The sequence below is a fragment of the Arachis duranensis genome, chromosome 9, assembly GCF_000817695.3.
Source record: "Arachis duranensis cultivar V14167 chromosome 9, aradu.V14167.gnm2.J7QH, whole genome shotgun sequence".
Taxonomy (NCBI): Eukaryota; Viridiplantae; Streptophyta; class Magnoliopsida; order Fabales; family Fabaceae; genus Arachis; species Arachis duranensis.
Window position 1 is genome coordinate 20665041 of NC_029780.3, and position 17944 is coordinate 20682984.

At 35.1% G+C, this 17944-nt stretch overlaps 1 protein-coding gene across 1 annotated transcript; it reads left to right on the forward strand.

Annotated features, from left to right (window-relative positions):
• Positions 1 to 16800: 16800 nt before the first annotated feature.
• On the forward strand, positions 16801 to 17684 carry LOC107465078 (uncharacterized). The gene is made up of 2 exons (XM_016084058.1): positions 16801 to 16899; positions 16956 to 17684. The coding sequence occupies exons 1-2, from the start codon at positions 16801 to 16803 to the stop codon at positions 17682 to 17684; spliced, it is 828 nt and encodes a 275-aa protein (XP_015939544.1).
• Positions 17685 to 17944: the final 260 nt, after the last annotated feature.

Here is a 17944-nt window from a genome sequence, read left to right on the forward strand (position 1 = left end):
AAATAGAAGGAAGAGGTAGAAAATTCGAACTTATCAAGGAAGATGGAGTTCGAATTATGCATTAAGGAATAGTGTTAGTCCACAAATAGAAGGATGTGAGAAGAGGGGAAGAAATTTTTAAAAATAAATTAAAAAGATTTTAAAAAACATTTTGAAAAACACTAATTGATTTTCAAAAACCAAGAGTGGAAAAGAAATCAAGTGATTTTTGAAAAAGATTTTGAAATAAGAAATTAAAAAGATATGATTGAAAATTATTTTAAAAAAAGATATGATTAAGAAGATATGATTGAAAAGTTATGGTTTTAAAAAGATGTGATTGAGAAGATATGATTTGAAAAGCAATTTAAAAAGATTTTATTTTAAAAATTAATGACTTGGCTAACAAGAAAAGATATGATTCAAACATTAAACCTTTCTCAACAGAAAAAGGCAACATACTTGAAATGTTGAATCAAATCATTAATTGTTAGCAAGTATTTTTGAAAATAGAAAGAAATTGATTTTGAAAACATGTGATTGAAAAGATATGATTTGAAAAAGATTTGATTTTGAAAAACTTTGAAAACTTGAAAAAAAAGTTGCATTGAAAAACAGAATCTTCCCCCTTGTGCCATCCTGGCGTTAAACGCCCAGAATGGTGCACATTCCCTCTTGTGCCATCCTGGCGTTAAATGCCCAGAATGGTGCACATTCTGGCGTTTAACGCCCAAAGCACTACCCTTTTGGGCGTTAAACGCCCAGCCAGGCACCCTGGCTAGCGTTTAAACGCCAGTTTGCCTTCTTCACTGGGCGTTTTGAACGCCCAACTTTTTCTGTGTAATTCCTCTGCTGTATGTTCTGAATCTTCAATTCTCTGTATTATTGACTTGAAAAGACACAAATTAAAATTTTTTTTATTTTTAATGATGAGGAATAATCAAAATGCAACTAAAATCAAATAAACAATGCATGCAAGACACCAAACTTAGAAGTTTGTATACTATTGACACTAACAAAATGAGAATGCATATGAGAAACAACAAAACACTCAAGTCAAGAGAATTCAAAGATCAGAGCAAGGAAATCATCAAGAACATCTTGAAGACACATGAATGAATGCTAGAAGAAAAGAAAATTGCAATTGACTCCAAACTTAAAATGAGACTCTAGACTCAACAAGAAATATACAATATTTTTGGTTTTTATGATTTTGTAAATTTTTTTTTTGGATTTTTCGAAAATTAAGTGGAAAAATAAAATAAAGATATCAAAATTCTTAATGAGAATTCCAGGAATCATGCAATGTTAGTCTAAAGCTTCAGTCTAAAGGAAAGAAAAATGCCTAATCTAAGCAACAAGATGAACCGTCAGTTGTCCAAACTCAACAATCCCTGGCAACGGCGCCAAAAACTTAGTGCACGAAATTGTGATCATCAATGGCGCCATCAACATGGTACGCACAATTGTAATCCCAACTCTTTATCACAACTTCGCACAACTAACCAGCAAGTGTACTGGGTCGTCCAAGTAATAAACCTTACGCGAGTAAGGGTCGATCCCATGGAGATTGTTGGTATGAAGCAAGCTATGGAGTTAAACGCCAGTGAACGTCCATTGAACAATTTTCGTGTAGAGACTCTTCTTGGAGTTAAACGCCAGCTTTTGTGCCAGTTTGGGCGTTTAACTCCCATTCTTGTGCCAGTTCCGGCGTTTAACGCCGGGCAGTTTTGAGCTGATTTGGAACGCCAGTTTGGGCCATCAAATCTCGGGCAAAGTATGAACCATTATATATTGCTGGAAAGTCCAGGATGTCTACTTTCCAACGCCGTTGAGAGCACGCCAATTGGGCTTCTGTAGCTCCAGAAAATCCACTTCGAGTGCAGGGAGGTCAGAATCCAACAGCATCTGCAGTCCTTTTCAGCCTCTGAATCAGATTTTTGCTCAAGTCCCTCAATTTCAGCCAGAAAATACCTGAAATCATAGAAAAACACACAAACTCATATTAAAATCCAGAAAAGTGAATTTTAACTAAAAACTAAAAAAAATATACTAAAAACTAACTAAAACATACTAAAAATAATGCCAAAAAGCGTATAAATTATCCGCTCATCACTATCCCACTTCCTATCAATTTTAAATTATCTTTTGAGATGTGTCCTAACAGTGAAGTAGAGAAGATAGAAATGTTTCGAGTACCGTATGCATCTGCAGTGGGAAGTCTTATGTATGCCATGATTTGCACCAAACCAGATATTACTCAATTTGTCGGGATGGTCAGGAGATTCATGGAAAATCCAAGAAAAAAGCACTGGAGTGATGTGAAAAGGATCCTGAGATATATCAAAGGAACCTTTAAAGTTGCTTTATGTTTTGGAATATTTGAATTTACCATCAAAGGTTATGTTGACTCTAATTTCGCAGGGGATCTTTACAAAAGAAAATTTACTACAGGCTATGTGTTCACACTTGCAGGAGGTACAGTAAGTTGGTTATCAAAATTACATGAAGTTGTAGCATTATCAACTACAGAAGCCGAATATATGGCAGCTATGCAATCGTGTAAGAAAGCAATTTAGTTGCAAAGGTTAACGGAGGAACTCGGGTACAATCAGGATATGATTTTAATATTTTGTGACAGTCAGAGTGCGTTACACATTGCAAGGAATCCTGTCTTTCACTTAAGAACAAAGCACATAGGCATTCAATATCATTTTGTTCGTGAAGTAGTGGAGGAAGGAAAAGCGGATATGCAGAAAATTCACACCAACGAAAATCTTGTATATATCATGACAAAACCAATCAATACATATAAATTTGATTGGTGCATATCTTCTCTTGGCCTATTAAAAATATAAGCAACATGAATACACCAAAAGAATAATTTTGAGTGGGAGATTGTGAAAAGAAGAAGCAAAATTCTTCTTTTGTTTTGAAGTCAACAAAAATGGCTAGAGGTTACAAGTGATACAAGTAGAGCATGATGAAGTTTCAAGAAATTTAAAGAATATTATAGAACTTAAGCTTGGTCTAGAATCAAGTATGATGCAAATAGTTTCAACTCAGTTATTTGCATGCACAATCGGTGGTACAATACTTCCCACACAACTCCCAGGATTAGGGTTAGTATAAGACCCCAGAGTTCTTCTAACAGGAGGGGCATTGTTGGAATTATTGACCACAAGATTATCAGTATTATTAGCCATACTGAGTCTAGCTTCCTCTTCAGACTTGTCTCCAAAGACTTCTTGAATTTCTTGAGCTCTAGCTTATTTCCTTTGCTTCCGAAGAGTCCTTTCAATCTTAAGATCATACAGAAAAGGCTCTTTATTCCTGTTTCTATGCATAAACAAATAGAATAAGAAAAAGTGGGATTCTCAACATCACAGTGAAGAGAATCCCAGTGAGGTACACAAAAATATAAGAAAAAGAACAAAAATAAATAAAGAGGGGGCAAAAATTTAAAAGAAAATAAAACTAGAAGAAATGAAAATTAAAAAGGAATAGTGAGTGAGTGTCGATCCCACCAGGATTAACGTACTAAGCAAGCAATGGTTGATTAGCTATTCTAGTTAGACAAATTGAAATGAGAGTTTTGATTACCAAGTAAAATAAAAGACAATAAAGTAAGAAAGCAAATAATGAACGGTTGAGAGAACGGTATGAGAATGGAGTTAAGGCTTGGAGATGTTTAAATGTCCAGATTAATATTCAATGTCAACCACCTTAATCATGCAATAATTACGTTTATATCCAATTTCCTCTAATATAACCGACCGTCAATTCCTTGATCACTCAATTATATAAGAGGATTTAGTTAAGTTTCTGATTTTTAAGCCACACAACCCTAAGAATCCCAAAGCATAATGCAGTTATATGTTACGTACCACACTAACTCCAAATAATTAGAAGTTTTGAGAAGTTGGTTTTAAGCTGTAATTCTAATGATATAACTTTTCTAAGACTCAAATAGAATTCAAGTAGAATTAGATTTATTTTTCAATAATCACTAATCTCTAGGATCAAGAACGAAACCAATCCTTAAACAATAATCAAGACATTAATCAAAGGTAGAAGAACAAATATTTATTAATCCATTCAAGTAAACAGAGCTCCTAACCTTAACAATGGAGGCTTAGTTGCTCATGATGTAGAAAACTCTAGCAGAGAAAAAGTGTAAAAAGTGTGGAATGAAAATTAGGAGAAGAGAAGTTCCCGCGAAGGCGGATCTAAATCCTATTTATAGTACTAATAAAAAAGAGATATAAAACTTAAATAAGACCCTAAGAGATATTTTCTAATAGCTATTTGATTTACAAAATCAAATCTCCGAAAGCCTTGTTAATTTGTTACATTATAAACATGTGGTCCCCACTTTTTTGTACACATTTGGTGCTAAACTCCAGGTACTGGGTATTCAGCGCCACCAAGGCAGCAAGGCTTGTGTGCAAAATCAGTGTCTCGGTGCTAAACGCCAGTGAGTGGGCTTTTAGCGCCAAGTGTCCAGAGTTGTGGCACGAAGTATGAAGCCTTGGACGTTAAACACCGAGTCGTGGCGTTTATCCCTTTTTCCTCAATCCTTCATCCGAATGCTACCTGAAATCAATCAAAAGCCACAAAACTCAAAGTAGCATCCAATGGGGGATAATCCACTAAAATCCTCTAACAAATCAACAGAAAATCATATAAATCACATAGAAAAGATATAACTGGTGCTCACGCATAAGTTATTCCCGACCCGACCTCTCAACTGATTCTTCCTACCACTTCATCCAAACCAGCAGCTCATCCTCCCCCTCCTACTTCTGAGCCGAATCCTAAAAAGTGTAAGACATCGGAGTCAGAAAGTATATACGAGCAAGGTTTTGACCTTGCTTGGAGTGAAAAGTACATCCTTCCTCATAGCTACATCAGCATGGATTATGTAGCCATCAGAAGCCACCTTCAGCTCTTGGCACAAGGTGGAGTTCGGACGGCAGGTATTTGTGCAGCATTGGCCAGGGAATTGGAGAAAACTTCCTTTAATGCCACTCATAGCTCCCTGATGGCTTCGTAGGATGAAGTGGCCTCCTTGAGGGAGTCCAAAAAAGTGTTGGAGAAAGAGAGGGATGCACGACTCTCCAACCTTGGTAAAGCTCGGGACAAAGTCAAACAAGCGGAGGTTGCTTTGGTCATGTCTGAGGGTTTGAAGAAGAAAGCTGAAGAGAGTTATACCCAAGTTTTGGGGAGAAACTTGATTTGGTGGAAGGCCCAGTTCTGAGTTATTGCTCTCAAGGCAAACCTCTCCCTCATCAGCCCAGACAACATAGTGGTGGATGGGAAAATTATTCCTGCTCCAGATGATAAGGAGGACACCCCTGTGCCCGATCCAAAGGCCTCGGGCTGCGTTTGTTTCTAAGAATAAGACAGGACAAGACACTGAGAACAGGACAGGATAAGACACTGATGGACAGAGACACAAAATTTTGTGTTCTTATATTTTGTTTGGTGATAAACAAGAACAAATTATGAAAATTCAATTTATTCTTATTTTTTTCATTCAAAAAATTTGAGATGAAAAATATAACAATAAAAAATATAATTATGAAAAATTAACAAGAATAATGAAAGAAAAAATAAAAAATAAGTTGTGTCCCTTGTTAGTGTCTCTGTGTCCTTCCTATCAGGATGGACACAAAATACACTAATTCAGTGTCTTTGGACACATTGTCTCTGTTCATGTATTCTCTATCAAACATGATTTTATGTCTCAATGTCCCTGTCTCAGTGTCCTGTCTCTATAAACAAACGCAGCCTCGGGGAACAGGTCAGACAGACTTCTTAGGATCCGGACCCTCAATTTGGTGGCGACTTCCTTCCTCCTCTAACTCGTCCAATTCATGCAATGCCAGTGTTTGAATACGATCTAACCTCTCCTTTTCAACCCGAGGATGCTATCACAGGAGAACAATTTAATCCTTTTTAACCTTGTTCAACTTTTGTGGTTTGTAAATGGCCCGATCTGTGGGTCTTTAATGTAATAGTTAGGTTTGAACAATTTCATTTTTGTCTTAGCTGTAGTTTGAACAACCTTTTTATTCTATTTTTTAAAAAACCTTCTTCTACTATTTTAGTAGTGTTTTTTTTTTGTATGAATGACTGCATCATTTTAAACGTGTCTTAGTTGAAGAATTTATTTCGACGACTTCCAATGTTGTTTTTGCTAACTTAGAAAAGACGTCGGCGAGATAGATCGGTCTTTTCTGGACTTTTATATACATAAGTGTTATTTTTTCCTTTTGTAGGTTCTGACTTCATGTAATCAAGCTTTTGCCAAGTTATTTTTGCATTTTGTTTTGTTCTGACTCATGTTATAAGTTGGTTTATGAACTGTTTACATAACTTCTTACATTAATTTGTACCTTGTCACTTTATCTTGCTGACCATATAAGTCAGTCAATGAGTTTTGGAGTTTTTCAAGCTTAAATTAATGCATTTGAGAATTAAAAAGGTAATAGAAGAAATACTTTATTATTGATAAAAGAGAAAAGGTTTACACAAGTTCGCTACTAAAGATTTCCTTATAATCCCTAGCCCTTACTATAATGTCTCATTAAAACCCCCTTCGGAAAAACCCTTCTCGGAAAAAAACCATAAAGTCGGAAAAAAGAGTATACCGTGGAGCAAGGTAGGCTTCACTAATTGTAATACTTTTTTAAGTTACATGCGTGCCACGACCTCGGGAGCTAGTTCCCTTTTAAGTCGGACACCTTATAGTAACCCTTTCCTAAAACCTCAGTGACCATATAAGGTTCTTTCCAGTTTGCTGACAGCTTTTTCTTGCCCGACTTCTGAACTTCGACGTCATTTTAGATCAGTATCAGGTTATTTATGGCAAAGCTTCTCTTGTTTACTTTCTGGTTGTACCTTAAGGCCATCATTTGTTTCAATGCTTTTTCTTTGATCCGAGCTTGTTCTCAGACTTTTGGAAGGATAACGAGTTCTTCCTTTTGTGCTTGGATATTGACCACTTCATCATAAAATCTAACTCTTAGAGATTCTTTAGTGATCTATACAGAAATCATGGCTTCTATGCCATAAGCAAATCATAAAGGTGAATCCGCTGTTGTTGAATGAGGAATTTTTCGATATGTCCACAGAACTTGAGGAAGCTCATCTACCCATGCTTCCTTTGTATCTTGTAGTCAGCATTTCAACCCAACCAAAATTACTTTATTTGTTGCTTCAGCTTGACCATTGGCTTGAGGGTGTTCTACCGATGTGAATAGCTCGTCTACCTATGCTTCCTTTGTATCTTGTAGTCAGTATTTCAACCCAACCAAAATTACTTTATTTGTTACTTCAGCTTGACCATTGGCTTGAGGGTGTTCTACCGATGTGAATTGGTGCTTGATTTTAAGGCTAGCCACCAAGTTCCTAAAGGTTAAGTCAGTGAATTGAGTTCCATTATCTGTGGTGATTGAGTGTGGGACTCCATACCTTGTAACAATGTTCTTATAAAAAAATTTTCAACTTCGCTGAGTTGTGATGGTTGTTAATGGTTCTGCCTCGATCCACTTAGTAAAATAGTCAATTCCTACTTTGAGTTATTTTACTTGTCCTGGAGCATGTGGAAATGGTCCAAGGAGGTCACACTCTATTTTGCGAATGGCCAAGGTGAGGTGACACTGATAAGCTCCTTGAGAGGTGCAATATGGAAGTCGGCATGCTTCTGACAAGGCTTTCTTGACGAACTCGGCCGTTTTCCTTTGCAAGGTCAGCCAAAAGAAGCTGGCTCGGATCACTTTCTTGCAAGTGATCATGCTCCTAACTGGTTCCCACATATATCATTATGTACTTCTTCTAAGACTTCTTTATTGTTAGAAGTTGGGACGCACTTTAATAGAGGCATAGATATCCCTCTTTTGTAGAGAACAATGTTGACCAAGGTATAATTTTGTGTTTTCCTTATGAGTCTTCGTGCCTCCTTTCCATCTTTAGGAACAGTATCAAATTTAAGGTAGTTGATGCGTGAGCATCTTGTACCCTTTTTATGGTCATTTTCTAGTTGTTTTTAATTAGATTTTATTTAGTTTTACTTAATTTTAGTGCAAAAATCCTATTTGGATGCTACTTTGAGTTGTTTTAGTATTTTTATTATTTTAGGTTAAATTTGGAGCAATTTGGTAGAGTTTGAAGCTGAAAAAGAAAAAAGCTGGCAGCATCCCCCTGAGCGTTAAATGCCCAACTGGTGTTTAGTGCCAGCAAGGGATCTCAGGCATGTGCAACTTTACTCCCCTTAGGGCGTTAAACGTCCAAAGTGGCATTTAACGCCATCAAGCAGTCCGAATCACCCTTTCTTTGGGCCTCTCAAGTGGATTTATTATTTTTTTGTAATTTTTATTTACAAACAATATCTTTGAGTCTTAGGATTTATTATTTTATTTTATTTCTGTATCAAATTAGGTTAGTATAAAAGGGAAAAGATACTCCTCTTAGGGGGTTCGAATATTATCTTTTCTCTTCCGCACTTTTCAGAACCCTGTTTTCTCTGTAAGTCATGAGCAACTAAACCTCTCGATTAAGGTTAGGAGCTCTGTTTATTTTTATGGATTAGAACTATTATTCTTCTATTTTAATTAATGTATTGATTCAATTCTAAGGATTGTTTTCGTTCTTAATCTTATGAATTTGGGTGGAACGGGAGTATGATCCTTATTCTACTGGTGTTCTTGTGATTTTCGGGAGAGTTATCTCACTTGAACAATAGTTTGAAAACAAATTCCTCTTAAATTGTTAATTACTTGAACTAATTGAGATATGTGACATATAATCCTATTAGATTTGGGTAATTAGGGTTTTTATGGCCATAAACTAGTTTTTGTACTTAACCCTTTAATCGGAATTAAGTGACCACGAGAGTGGCGGTTAATAAAGGTTAGAGGAAACTAAATCACTAAAGGATTAGGGTTTAGTTAATTACAGTTTGTCATGGAATGAATCATGCATTATTAAAATAGTTGGTAACAACTTATAATCCGAAAAGATAAACATCTTTGAAGCCTTAATTATTTTCTCATATTGTTTTCACACCAAACCCTTTATTTGTTTATTTACTTGCTTATTTATTGTTTTATGCATTTCAACCATAAAAACACATTCTCTGATTTGCCTAACTAAGTCCAACTGGATAACCATTGTTTCCTCAGTCTAACAATCCTTGTGGGATCAACCCTCACTCACTTGAGATATTACTTGGATGACCTGGTGTACGGTGCATGTACGTAAACCCCACACTTTCGTACAGGCAGTACCAGCAAGTGCACTGGGTCGTCCAAGTAATGCCTGAGCGAGTCGATTCCACGAGGATTGTGGTTTGAAGCAAGCTATGGTTATCTTGCAGGTCTTAGTCAGACAGATTAGAAGGTCAATTGTGTTTAATGTATCTAATTTTTCTCCTTTTGATATATGCAGATTTGAGACGAACTATAGAGGAGTGAATAGTTAAAATCATTCCTGAAAGATACCTCGATCTCCATTTTCATCCCCGAAAGATAAAGTTAATCAAAGTCGTCTCCAAAAGATAGCAGACATGTTCACGTTCGTCCTTCCATCATCTCATACACTAAAGTGGCTAATGTTTGCTGATGTGTTCTGTTAACTACCAGAGTGGCAGATGCCTAGGTGTACCATGTTGTTTCTCACAAGGTTAGTACGTTAAAACAATTCAAATCAGTCCCTTAGTGGATGAACCCTAATCCTAAATTCGATGATAAATAAGTCGCGATCAACAATTAGAGGGCCATATACTTGGGTAGAACTTGATATTGTTGGTTCGCCGCGAGGATGGAGATAGAAAATGGAAGTCGTAGTGGTGGTGTGTGATTTCCGTCACACGAAAGTAATGGTTCCAGCGCTTCAATGCGAATGAGGAGGAAGACTCATGAGAAATTACGTTTCTCCGGGTTGAAGGCTGTGATAAAAAAATATGGGATAGCAAAGAACCCAGATAGATTATTCTATGCATGTTCAAGGTACCGGGTGAGTGGTGTTGAAAAAGTTAAAGGTTTTTCATCTTGTTCTGTGTTGTTGGGTATTTTTCATTTTTTTCTTTTCTGATTTTTCAATTTGTAGAAGGGCCATCACTGTAATGACTTTAAGTGGGTTAATGATGATGACTATCAAGGAGTGGCTGAAGGTGGAACAAAGAAAGATTATAGAACTGATTTGTAGGTTGAAAGTGACTATAATGAATGGAGGGTGAATGTGGCATGGAGATTGGGTAGCTTGGAAGCTGAAGTTAGAGCTTTAAAACTGCTAATAATTTTCATGTTTGTGGTAGTTGTAATTAGTGTGATCCTTTATTGTTTGATATGTACTTCCAAGTAAACACAATTTTGTTGCTATAAGTAATGGTGTATTGAATTGCATGGCTTGAATGAGAATAGATGTTTGAATTTGGTTGTTTAAGATGAAGTCCACCCTCTCCATTATTAACATTGTCAAATATTGCAAACTAATCACTGTTGCTATAAGATATATTATTAAACCATAAACAGACTAAGTAATCAAACTAAGTAATATTAGCATTGTCTTGCCATTGAAGGCTAATTGTCACATTGTCTTAAGGATAAATACCACAGCAAATTCATAAGGTTTTTCATGAGGATACAAATCTAAAAAGAAGGCTACACCAAAAGAAAAGGGTACATACAACTTTCAAATTACAGATAACCATAATGTTTAATATGGTACTTCATATGCCTTGTACAAAAAACATAAAGTAGCCCCATACAAAAAAAAGTCAATCAGAACACATTTCTTTCCAATCAAAGTTTTTTATCATTCTTTTTTGGGTGCTTGAAGCCTGGAGTAGGCACAAAATTCATAAAGTTGGCCAGCTTCTTAGCAGTTGCAGAACTTATTCCTTTGATTGTCTTAGCAGAGATAGCCACTGGTGCAGTTGCAGTAGGTTCAGAGAAGGATCTAACTCTTGCTTTCCCTTCAATCACTTGTAATTTAGGTGGCCTAGCTATCATTTGATCCTACATAATCCAATACCAAATAAATTTGTTAAATGATAAAATGAAGCTGATATTTTTTACAATTGAGTAGTAATTATACAACTTGTTGTGTATCTTGGATTGGTGGAATACTTTCAGATTGGCTGATATCAATTGCATCCTTACCTTCTGCATGTCTGAGATGAAGCACCATTTATTCTCTCTATAGTCTCCTAGATCCTTGTGAAGTAGCTCCAGGTACCACTGCCAATTATCTTTACTTTTTCACACTAACAATCGCATAAGCAATCACAAAGATGTGATTGTTAGCATCTTGTCCACACACTGTTAGAATTTGACCCCATGCAATGTCTTCAGAAATGCTCTATCCAGCCAATTAAAAGTCTACAACCTACCTTAAACCCCCTCTTCCAGGCATCAAGACATACATAGAATCGATCAAATAGAAGAGGAATCTCGGGCATGGGGATGACACCAACTTGTATTGTGGATCTCGGGTTGCTAGTTAGTAATTCATTAGCATAGTCCCACACCAACCTATACTGTGCTATCTCATCACCCTCCACAACCGTTCTAGCATCTTTCAAAGCTCTAGTAATGCATGTGCTATTTAAATACACATTACACTTTCTTACAAACCAGTCGTAAACCTCTCGATGTTTCATAGTAGGATGTTTCCTAAGCTTAGATACTAGTTTACTAAGTGTCCATATTTGGGTGGCAGCTCTATTTTTTCTCCTTCTTGGATAGGTGTGACTATCAACAAGAGTTTTAATTTGTCAAGACCCATCTTGTTTGTTACATGCGCAATATACTACCCATGGACAATCTTCAGTCTTACAAATAGCTCTAACTCTAACCTTATCATTCTTTGTGAATAAAATATTTCTACCACACTAGATTGTGTAATCCCTAGTAGCTTGCATAAATTCAGAGTCCAGCTCTTTACCAGAATTTTCTGAATGCCATAAGTCAGCATTTGAGGCACCTTCAAGATCATCATCATCCTCATCTAAATCTGCCAAGAAAAATTCAAAACATAAGCTACCCTAAACATTTTCCAAATAAATCAATAAACATATAACCCTAAGCAAATAAACATACCAAAGTCAGAGCTTTGTTCATCTTCAGAACCCTCATAGCTAGAGTCATCAGTGTATAACTTTTTTATCCCCTATTTTGGTCTTAGGAAGTCTATGCTTCTCTCAGACCTCACTTCTTGCACTACTTTTTCTATTGTCACTGTCACTATCATTGTCACTGCTATACAGATTGTCTCCTAGAACTTTGAAAGGCCTATACAGTTCATCTTTAGCACTCTCATATGAGTCATGAGAGTCACACTCATCTTCCTGGATGGGAGATTTTTTCACATGTCATCCAGATCTGGTGAGTCTACAACCACTGCTACTTTCTTTATTCTTATTACCTTGTGAGTTCTTAGCTATTTGAGATGATGTATTGGATTGAGATAAAACTGTATTGCCCTGATGGGTGGTCTTTTTAGGCTGAAAGTGGGGTTTGATGGGCTGCAAGGGAGCCTTCATGGGTTGAGATGTAGTCTTGATGGGCTTATGGGCTAGTTTAGTGGCCTGAGAATTGGACTTTATAGTTAGTTTGTTGGGCTGAGAATTGGGTTGTGAGATTGGTTTAGTGGGCTAAAAGATTTGTTTCTTGGACTGATGGTGCATTGTAATGGGCATCTTGGCAGGTTGAGAATGGCACTTCTTAGCTTGGGAAGAATTATTCTGCTTGCTTCTTTCTACTTTCACATTGACTACATCCTCCTCCATGTTGTCTATCATACATGACTGTGAAATACAGTTCTCAAAGTATAGATTAATCAAATATTAGTTTCTCCTACAATCCTTGCACATTGCAAGCAAATCTGCATCTGTGACTAAGCTTCTCAACCCAGATGAAAGGGGAACTCAAGGAGCCTTCCACCAACAGTTTCCAGCTTTCAATGTATCCCAACTCCTTATAATGACCCCTTACAAAGAACACATCAAGTGTCTCTCCTTCAACACCCATCAAGACTTATGTATTGTCAGGTTCATATATCATGTCTCCATCAACACACTATTTGAACAATCCACAATGGTAAAACACAAATGTTATAGGAGGACCTTCCATCTACAATAACAGAGACGAAAATACCATTAGCAAACACACTTACACTAGCTATTCTCAATCATAAGAAAACATATCCTAAATCCAAAATGAACATGCAACAAACGAAAAGAACCATCCTTAAAATGAAACACCCTTAACTAAAAATTATCACAAAGCCAGTAAAAGCAAAGCATTCTGACATACTCAAATGATATAAGAACAGTCACACAAACCCATAGTCACCCCAAACCCTACCCTAAATCAGAGGAACACATACAGCACACCACTAAAAAGACATTACGCCACAGAATAACTCAAAAATCATGAAAAAGGTTTCATCCTTACCTCTAACCATCGCGATGGCTTCCTCCACTATCAATGTTGCTCCAGGAGATGACCAACTATGTATTCCGTAGCGATACCTCTTCTCTTTTAATCATCAAACATAGAGGTAGAATGGTATGAGATTAAGAGGGTATTTTCGTAATTCCAACATAGAGGTAGAATGGTAATTTTGCCAAGTTCAATGATCTGATTACTAAAAGAATTACATTGTGCCAACCTCGTATATCAAGAAGACTAAGAGTTTACCTCAAGTGAAATTACATCAACTTGGAGTGTAAAGAATATGATTTTCCTCAAGTTACTTGGAGTGCAAGCAATCATGATAAGTTTTCTAAATCAAAATCGCTTCTAGCTAAGTTCATCACATTTAATTCAGATTTCAAAATTACTTGAAATTCTAGTTGATTTTGATTAGACTTCTTATCTTTTGTTTAAATTTGAAGTAAGATAGTTTAGATTTAAATTTGACTTATTTCTGGCTTTGTCAAATGATTTGATTTGATTTGTTTTGATTTGTCTAGTGTTATCTTTAGGAGTTTAAAATTTTTAAAAAATCTTATCTAATCTATATAGGGTTAAGTACAATTTTGGTCCCTGTGATTTTTGGCCAAAAATCAAAATCGTCCCTAACTTTTTTTTGCATTCAAAATCGTCCTTAATATTGAGGTTTTTTTAAAATCATCCTTTCCTAATTTTTGAAAGAAAAAAAATCCTTCTTTTTCCCATTCATTATCATTCTCGGTTTCCAAATTTTTCTCCATTTTTCCAATCCTTCATCGTCCCTATTCTCATGTAACTGTACACATCCCCAAAGTGGAAGAAATTGAGGAAATATGAGTTTAAAGTGAAGAAGAAAAAAAGAAGGCATCTTTGTTGTGTTGTTTGTTATGAGAGAAGCATGGAATCCTTGGATGAGTAAAGTATGGCCAATTTAGAGAAAGCAAAGACCAATTTGAGCAGCGTAAAGATAAAATCAGAAGGATCTTTTAGGATTTAGAGCTCAAGATTTGAGATCATTGACTAGATAAAAGCGATGGTACCGGTGATGTCTCCGATGGCAGCGAGGTCTTTCGCAGCTTTGCTCTAATTTTATGGTGGGTGTTGGATTTTTTCTTTTGATTTTGCTTCCTTCCAACCTAATTGTGCACTTAATTTGTTACTTTTTTTTTACTTTTTTCCTAAATGTTTTTTGTGGTTTATTCAATGTGAGTATCAAGAAATCAAGAATGAATGGTGTCCTGCCGTTACTCCAAACTCAAAATAACTATCATACCATTGCATTTAGTTATGACGAGAGTTGAGAAGATGAGATTGAAAAAACTGAAAGAATTGAAAAAATGAGAATGATGGTGAGTGGGAAGAAGAAAGGTATTTTGTTAAAAAATTCGAAAATGATGATTTTAAAATAAAATTTAACGTTAAAAATAATTTTAAACAATTTTAAACACAAAAAAAACTTAGAAATGATTTTAAACAATTTTATTGTATGTTAAATAAATAATAAACTAGAAGGTGATAAGTCTAAGTAAACTATTTATATATTTATATATTAATGTTTTGACAAAAATTTTATATATTTTTTTATATATAATTTTGATAACGCAAATTATAATTTATAAATTATAAATAGACAATATATATAAGTGATAAATTTTTAATATATAAGCTATAATTTATTTATATAGAATTGTATATTATGTTCATGTTATTTGAGACAACTCATAATTAGAAGGTGATAAGTTTAAGTAAACTATTTATATATTTATATCTTAATGTTTTGACAAAATTTTATAGTTATTTTTTTTATATATGATTTTGATAATAGACTTAAATTATAATTTGCAGATTATAAATAAATAATATATATAATTGATAAATTTTTAATATATAAGTTATACTTTATTTATATAAAATTGTATATTACGTTTATGTTATTTGAGACAACTCATAAATTTTTAGTGTGTCGAGTTTAAATTTTAATATTCGTTAATAAATTAAATAATAAATTGAGTTTAATTTTTGTGAATTAAGTTTAAATTTAGCGTAACTCAACTCACCTTGACTTATTTCCCTCTCTAGGAATAAGGTATTTGAAAAGAGAAATGTTAAGTGATGAATGATATTTTCTCTTGTATTTACCATATAATTGAGGTATTATTAGCCATTTTTTTTTTTACCATGAGGCATGAGTTGACCCTAATATTTCCATTGTGAAGCGTTACTTGTTTTGGATTCGCAATCTCTCACATTTTGCGTAGATATGAAAATATTTATTTTTATTTATTTAAATAATTTTTTTTTTCTACTACCGAAATATTTGCTATCAAATACAAAATATGATAATTAATGTCTTTCTGCTTATTTATAAATATTTAAATGGATAAGACAGTTATTCGGATTAAATTCTTTTATAGTGAGAATGCATGTAACGTTTTGATTATTCTTGAATCAATGTAGTAAGATATAACAAGCTAAATAATGATTAAATTTTTATCAAGCTCTTTTAAAATAACGATGTTAATAACATGAGAATGTAAAACCTATTCACCTTTCAATTACAGTAAAATTTAGGATAATTTATTTTAATAAATTAAGTCTCCTCTATTCTCCACATTTTAAAAAGCTATCTTAATATTTTAAGTTGTATTTTTATGTTCGATTTACCCAAACATTCGTACTAAATTAAATTCATAAGATTCGAATTGTAAGTAAATGGATTTTCCGTGTAAATTAAAGCTAATGACTTTGAATTAAATAATCACATTAAATCGAAACAAAAAAATTCGATTTTCAATTGCAAGTAAATCGAATCCATTCAATTCGATTTATAATGTTACTAGCCTTTTAGGTAAAACAAAACCATTAAAATCGATTTAGTATGTATGGCACTATATGATTAAATTGAAGACAATTAATTCGATTTATAGAGTACTGGCAAAAAAATTATACAATAATATTTATATTAAAATAAAATTTAAAAATAATTGCATATAATTAAAGTTAACTAAAAAATTAAATTTGATTTTGATTAACAAAAAATTTAGTTTATGTTAATAAAATTAATTATTAACTGATTATAAACCGAATTGAATAAATTCGATTTAGCAAAATAGGTAGTAAATTGAATCTAAATGACTCGAATGAGGTGATAAACAAAGTTAATGAAAATCAAATCAAATTAATTCGATTTAGATATGAACTTAAATAAAATCTATTAGATTTGATTTATCTGTGAACTTGGATTTACACATGCAACTAGCATTAGAGTAAATCGAATGTAATTGTTTCTATTTACAAAGCAGGGAGGTATATAAAAATAAACTGCTATACGAAATTTTGTAGAAGAGTGAGATTCACAATGGCTAGTGATGAGAGTTTTGTAGCTCTTGTGCACTATAGAGGGTCCATTGAGAAGAAAGCGCGATCAAGAATTAAGTTCACTGACAAGAACCCACTAGTATTTTTCTCAAACCTTTGACAAGTTTCGCGGAGTTTAAGAGTACTATACTCCAGAGACTAGGACTGCATGGCGTAAAACGGGTGGAGAAGTTGTTCTATCGAATTCCAATTTCCGTGTTACGCGATGATGTGAAGTATGATTCATTCATTATTAGCAGTGACGAAGATATGCAGGTGCTGTTTCATTGTCACCGTCAGTTTCCTGAGGTGAGGACTTCGGAGTTGTTGGCAAAACTTGTGGATGTGGCATCTAGTTCTGGAGGCTCGAACAGGAATATGCACTCCATAGGACATGTAGCCAGCTCTAGTGCAATGCATGTTGGATTATCGTCAGTAGTGCCGGTGATTGCACCCGAGCCAGACTTAGTGGCTTCACCATCATTTGCCGTCAATCTGAATCGAAGTTGTGATGCATTAGTTGGCGAGGCTGGACCATTGGGAGACGGTGATTTCGCGGCGCACAGTTCTCTTCCGTGTGTTCCAGTATTCGGAGAGGTTGGAGCACTCGAAGGGGTTGAGGATGCATTGCAGGATGATGATGATTATGATGTGGAGCCCACAACGATTGCTGCGGATGATAGCAAGGAGGAGACACCACGGACGACTCCACCTGTCGATAGGGGAGCATCTAGTTTAGGTACTAATCAGTATCCCCTCCCCCACTTCTTAGCTCTGGACTTGGATGCCATGGCACCTCAGAAAGCTCCCTCTGTATCTGTTGGCTTCGGGGCAAGAGACTTGCAAAATGCAGGAGATGTATCTGAGTTTCAGGACGGCCAGTAGTTTCAGGATAAGGAGGAAGTCATGCTTAGCGTGAAGACTTATAGCATTCGCCGCAGGGTTGAGTACAAGGTATTAGAGTCGGATCACCGCAAGTACTATGGCAAGTGCAAGAAGTTTGGGAGCGGGTGCGTATGGCTAATCCGGGTCAGCCTCCGCCAACGCAAGGGAATTTGGGAGGTAAAACGGTACAATGGTCCTCATACTTGTCTAGCCACATCGATCTCTAGTGACCACAGAAAACTTGATTATCATGTCATATC

Excerpts from the sequence above, each read along its gene's own strand:
- LOC107465078 (XM_016084058.1), top strand. The coding sequence starts at position 16,801 with ATGGCTAGTGATGAGAGTTTTGTAGCTCTTGTGCACTATAGAGGGTCC. Across the intron at positions 16,900-16,955 it reads TCACTGACAAGAACCCACTA|AGACTAGGACTGCATGGCGT; the intron begins GTATTTTTCTCA and ends ACTATACTCCAG.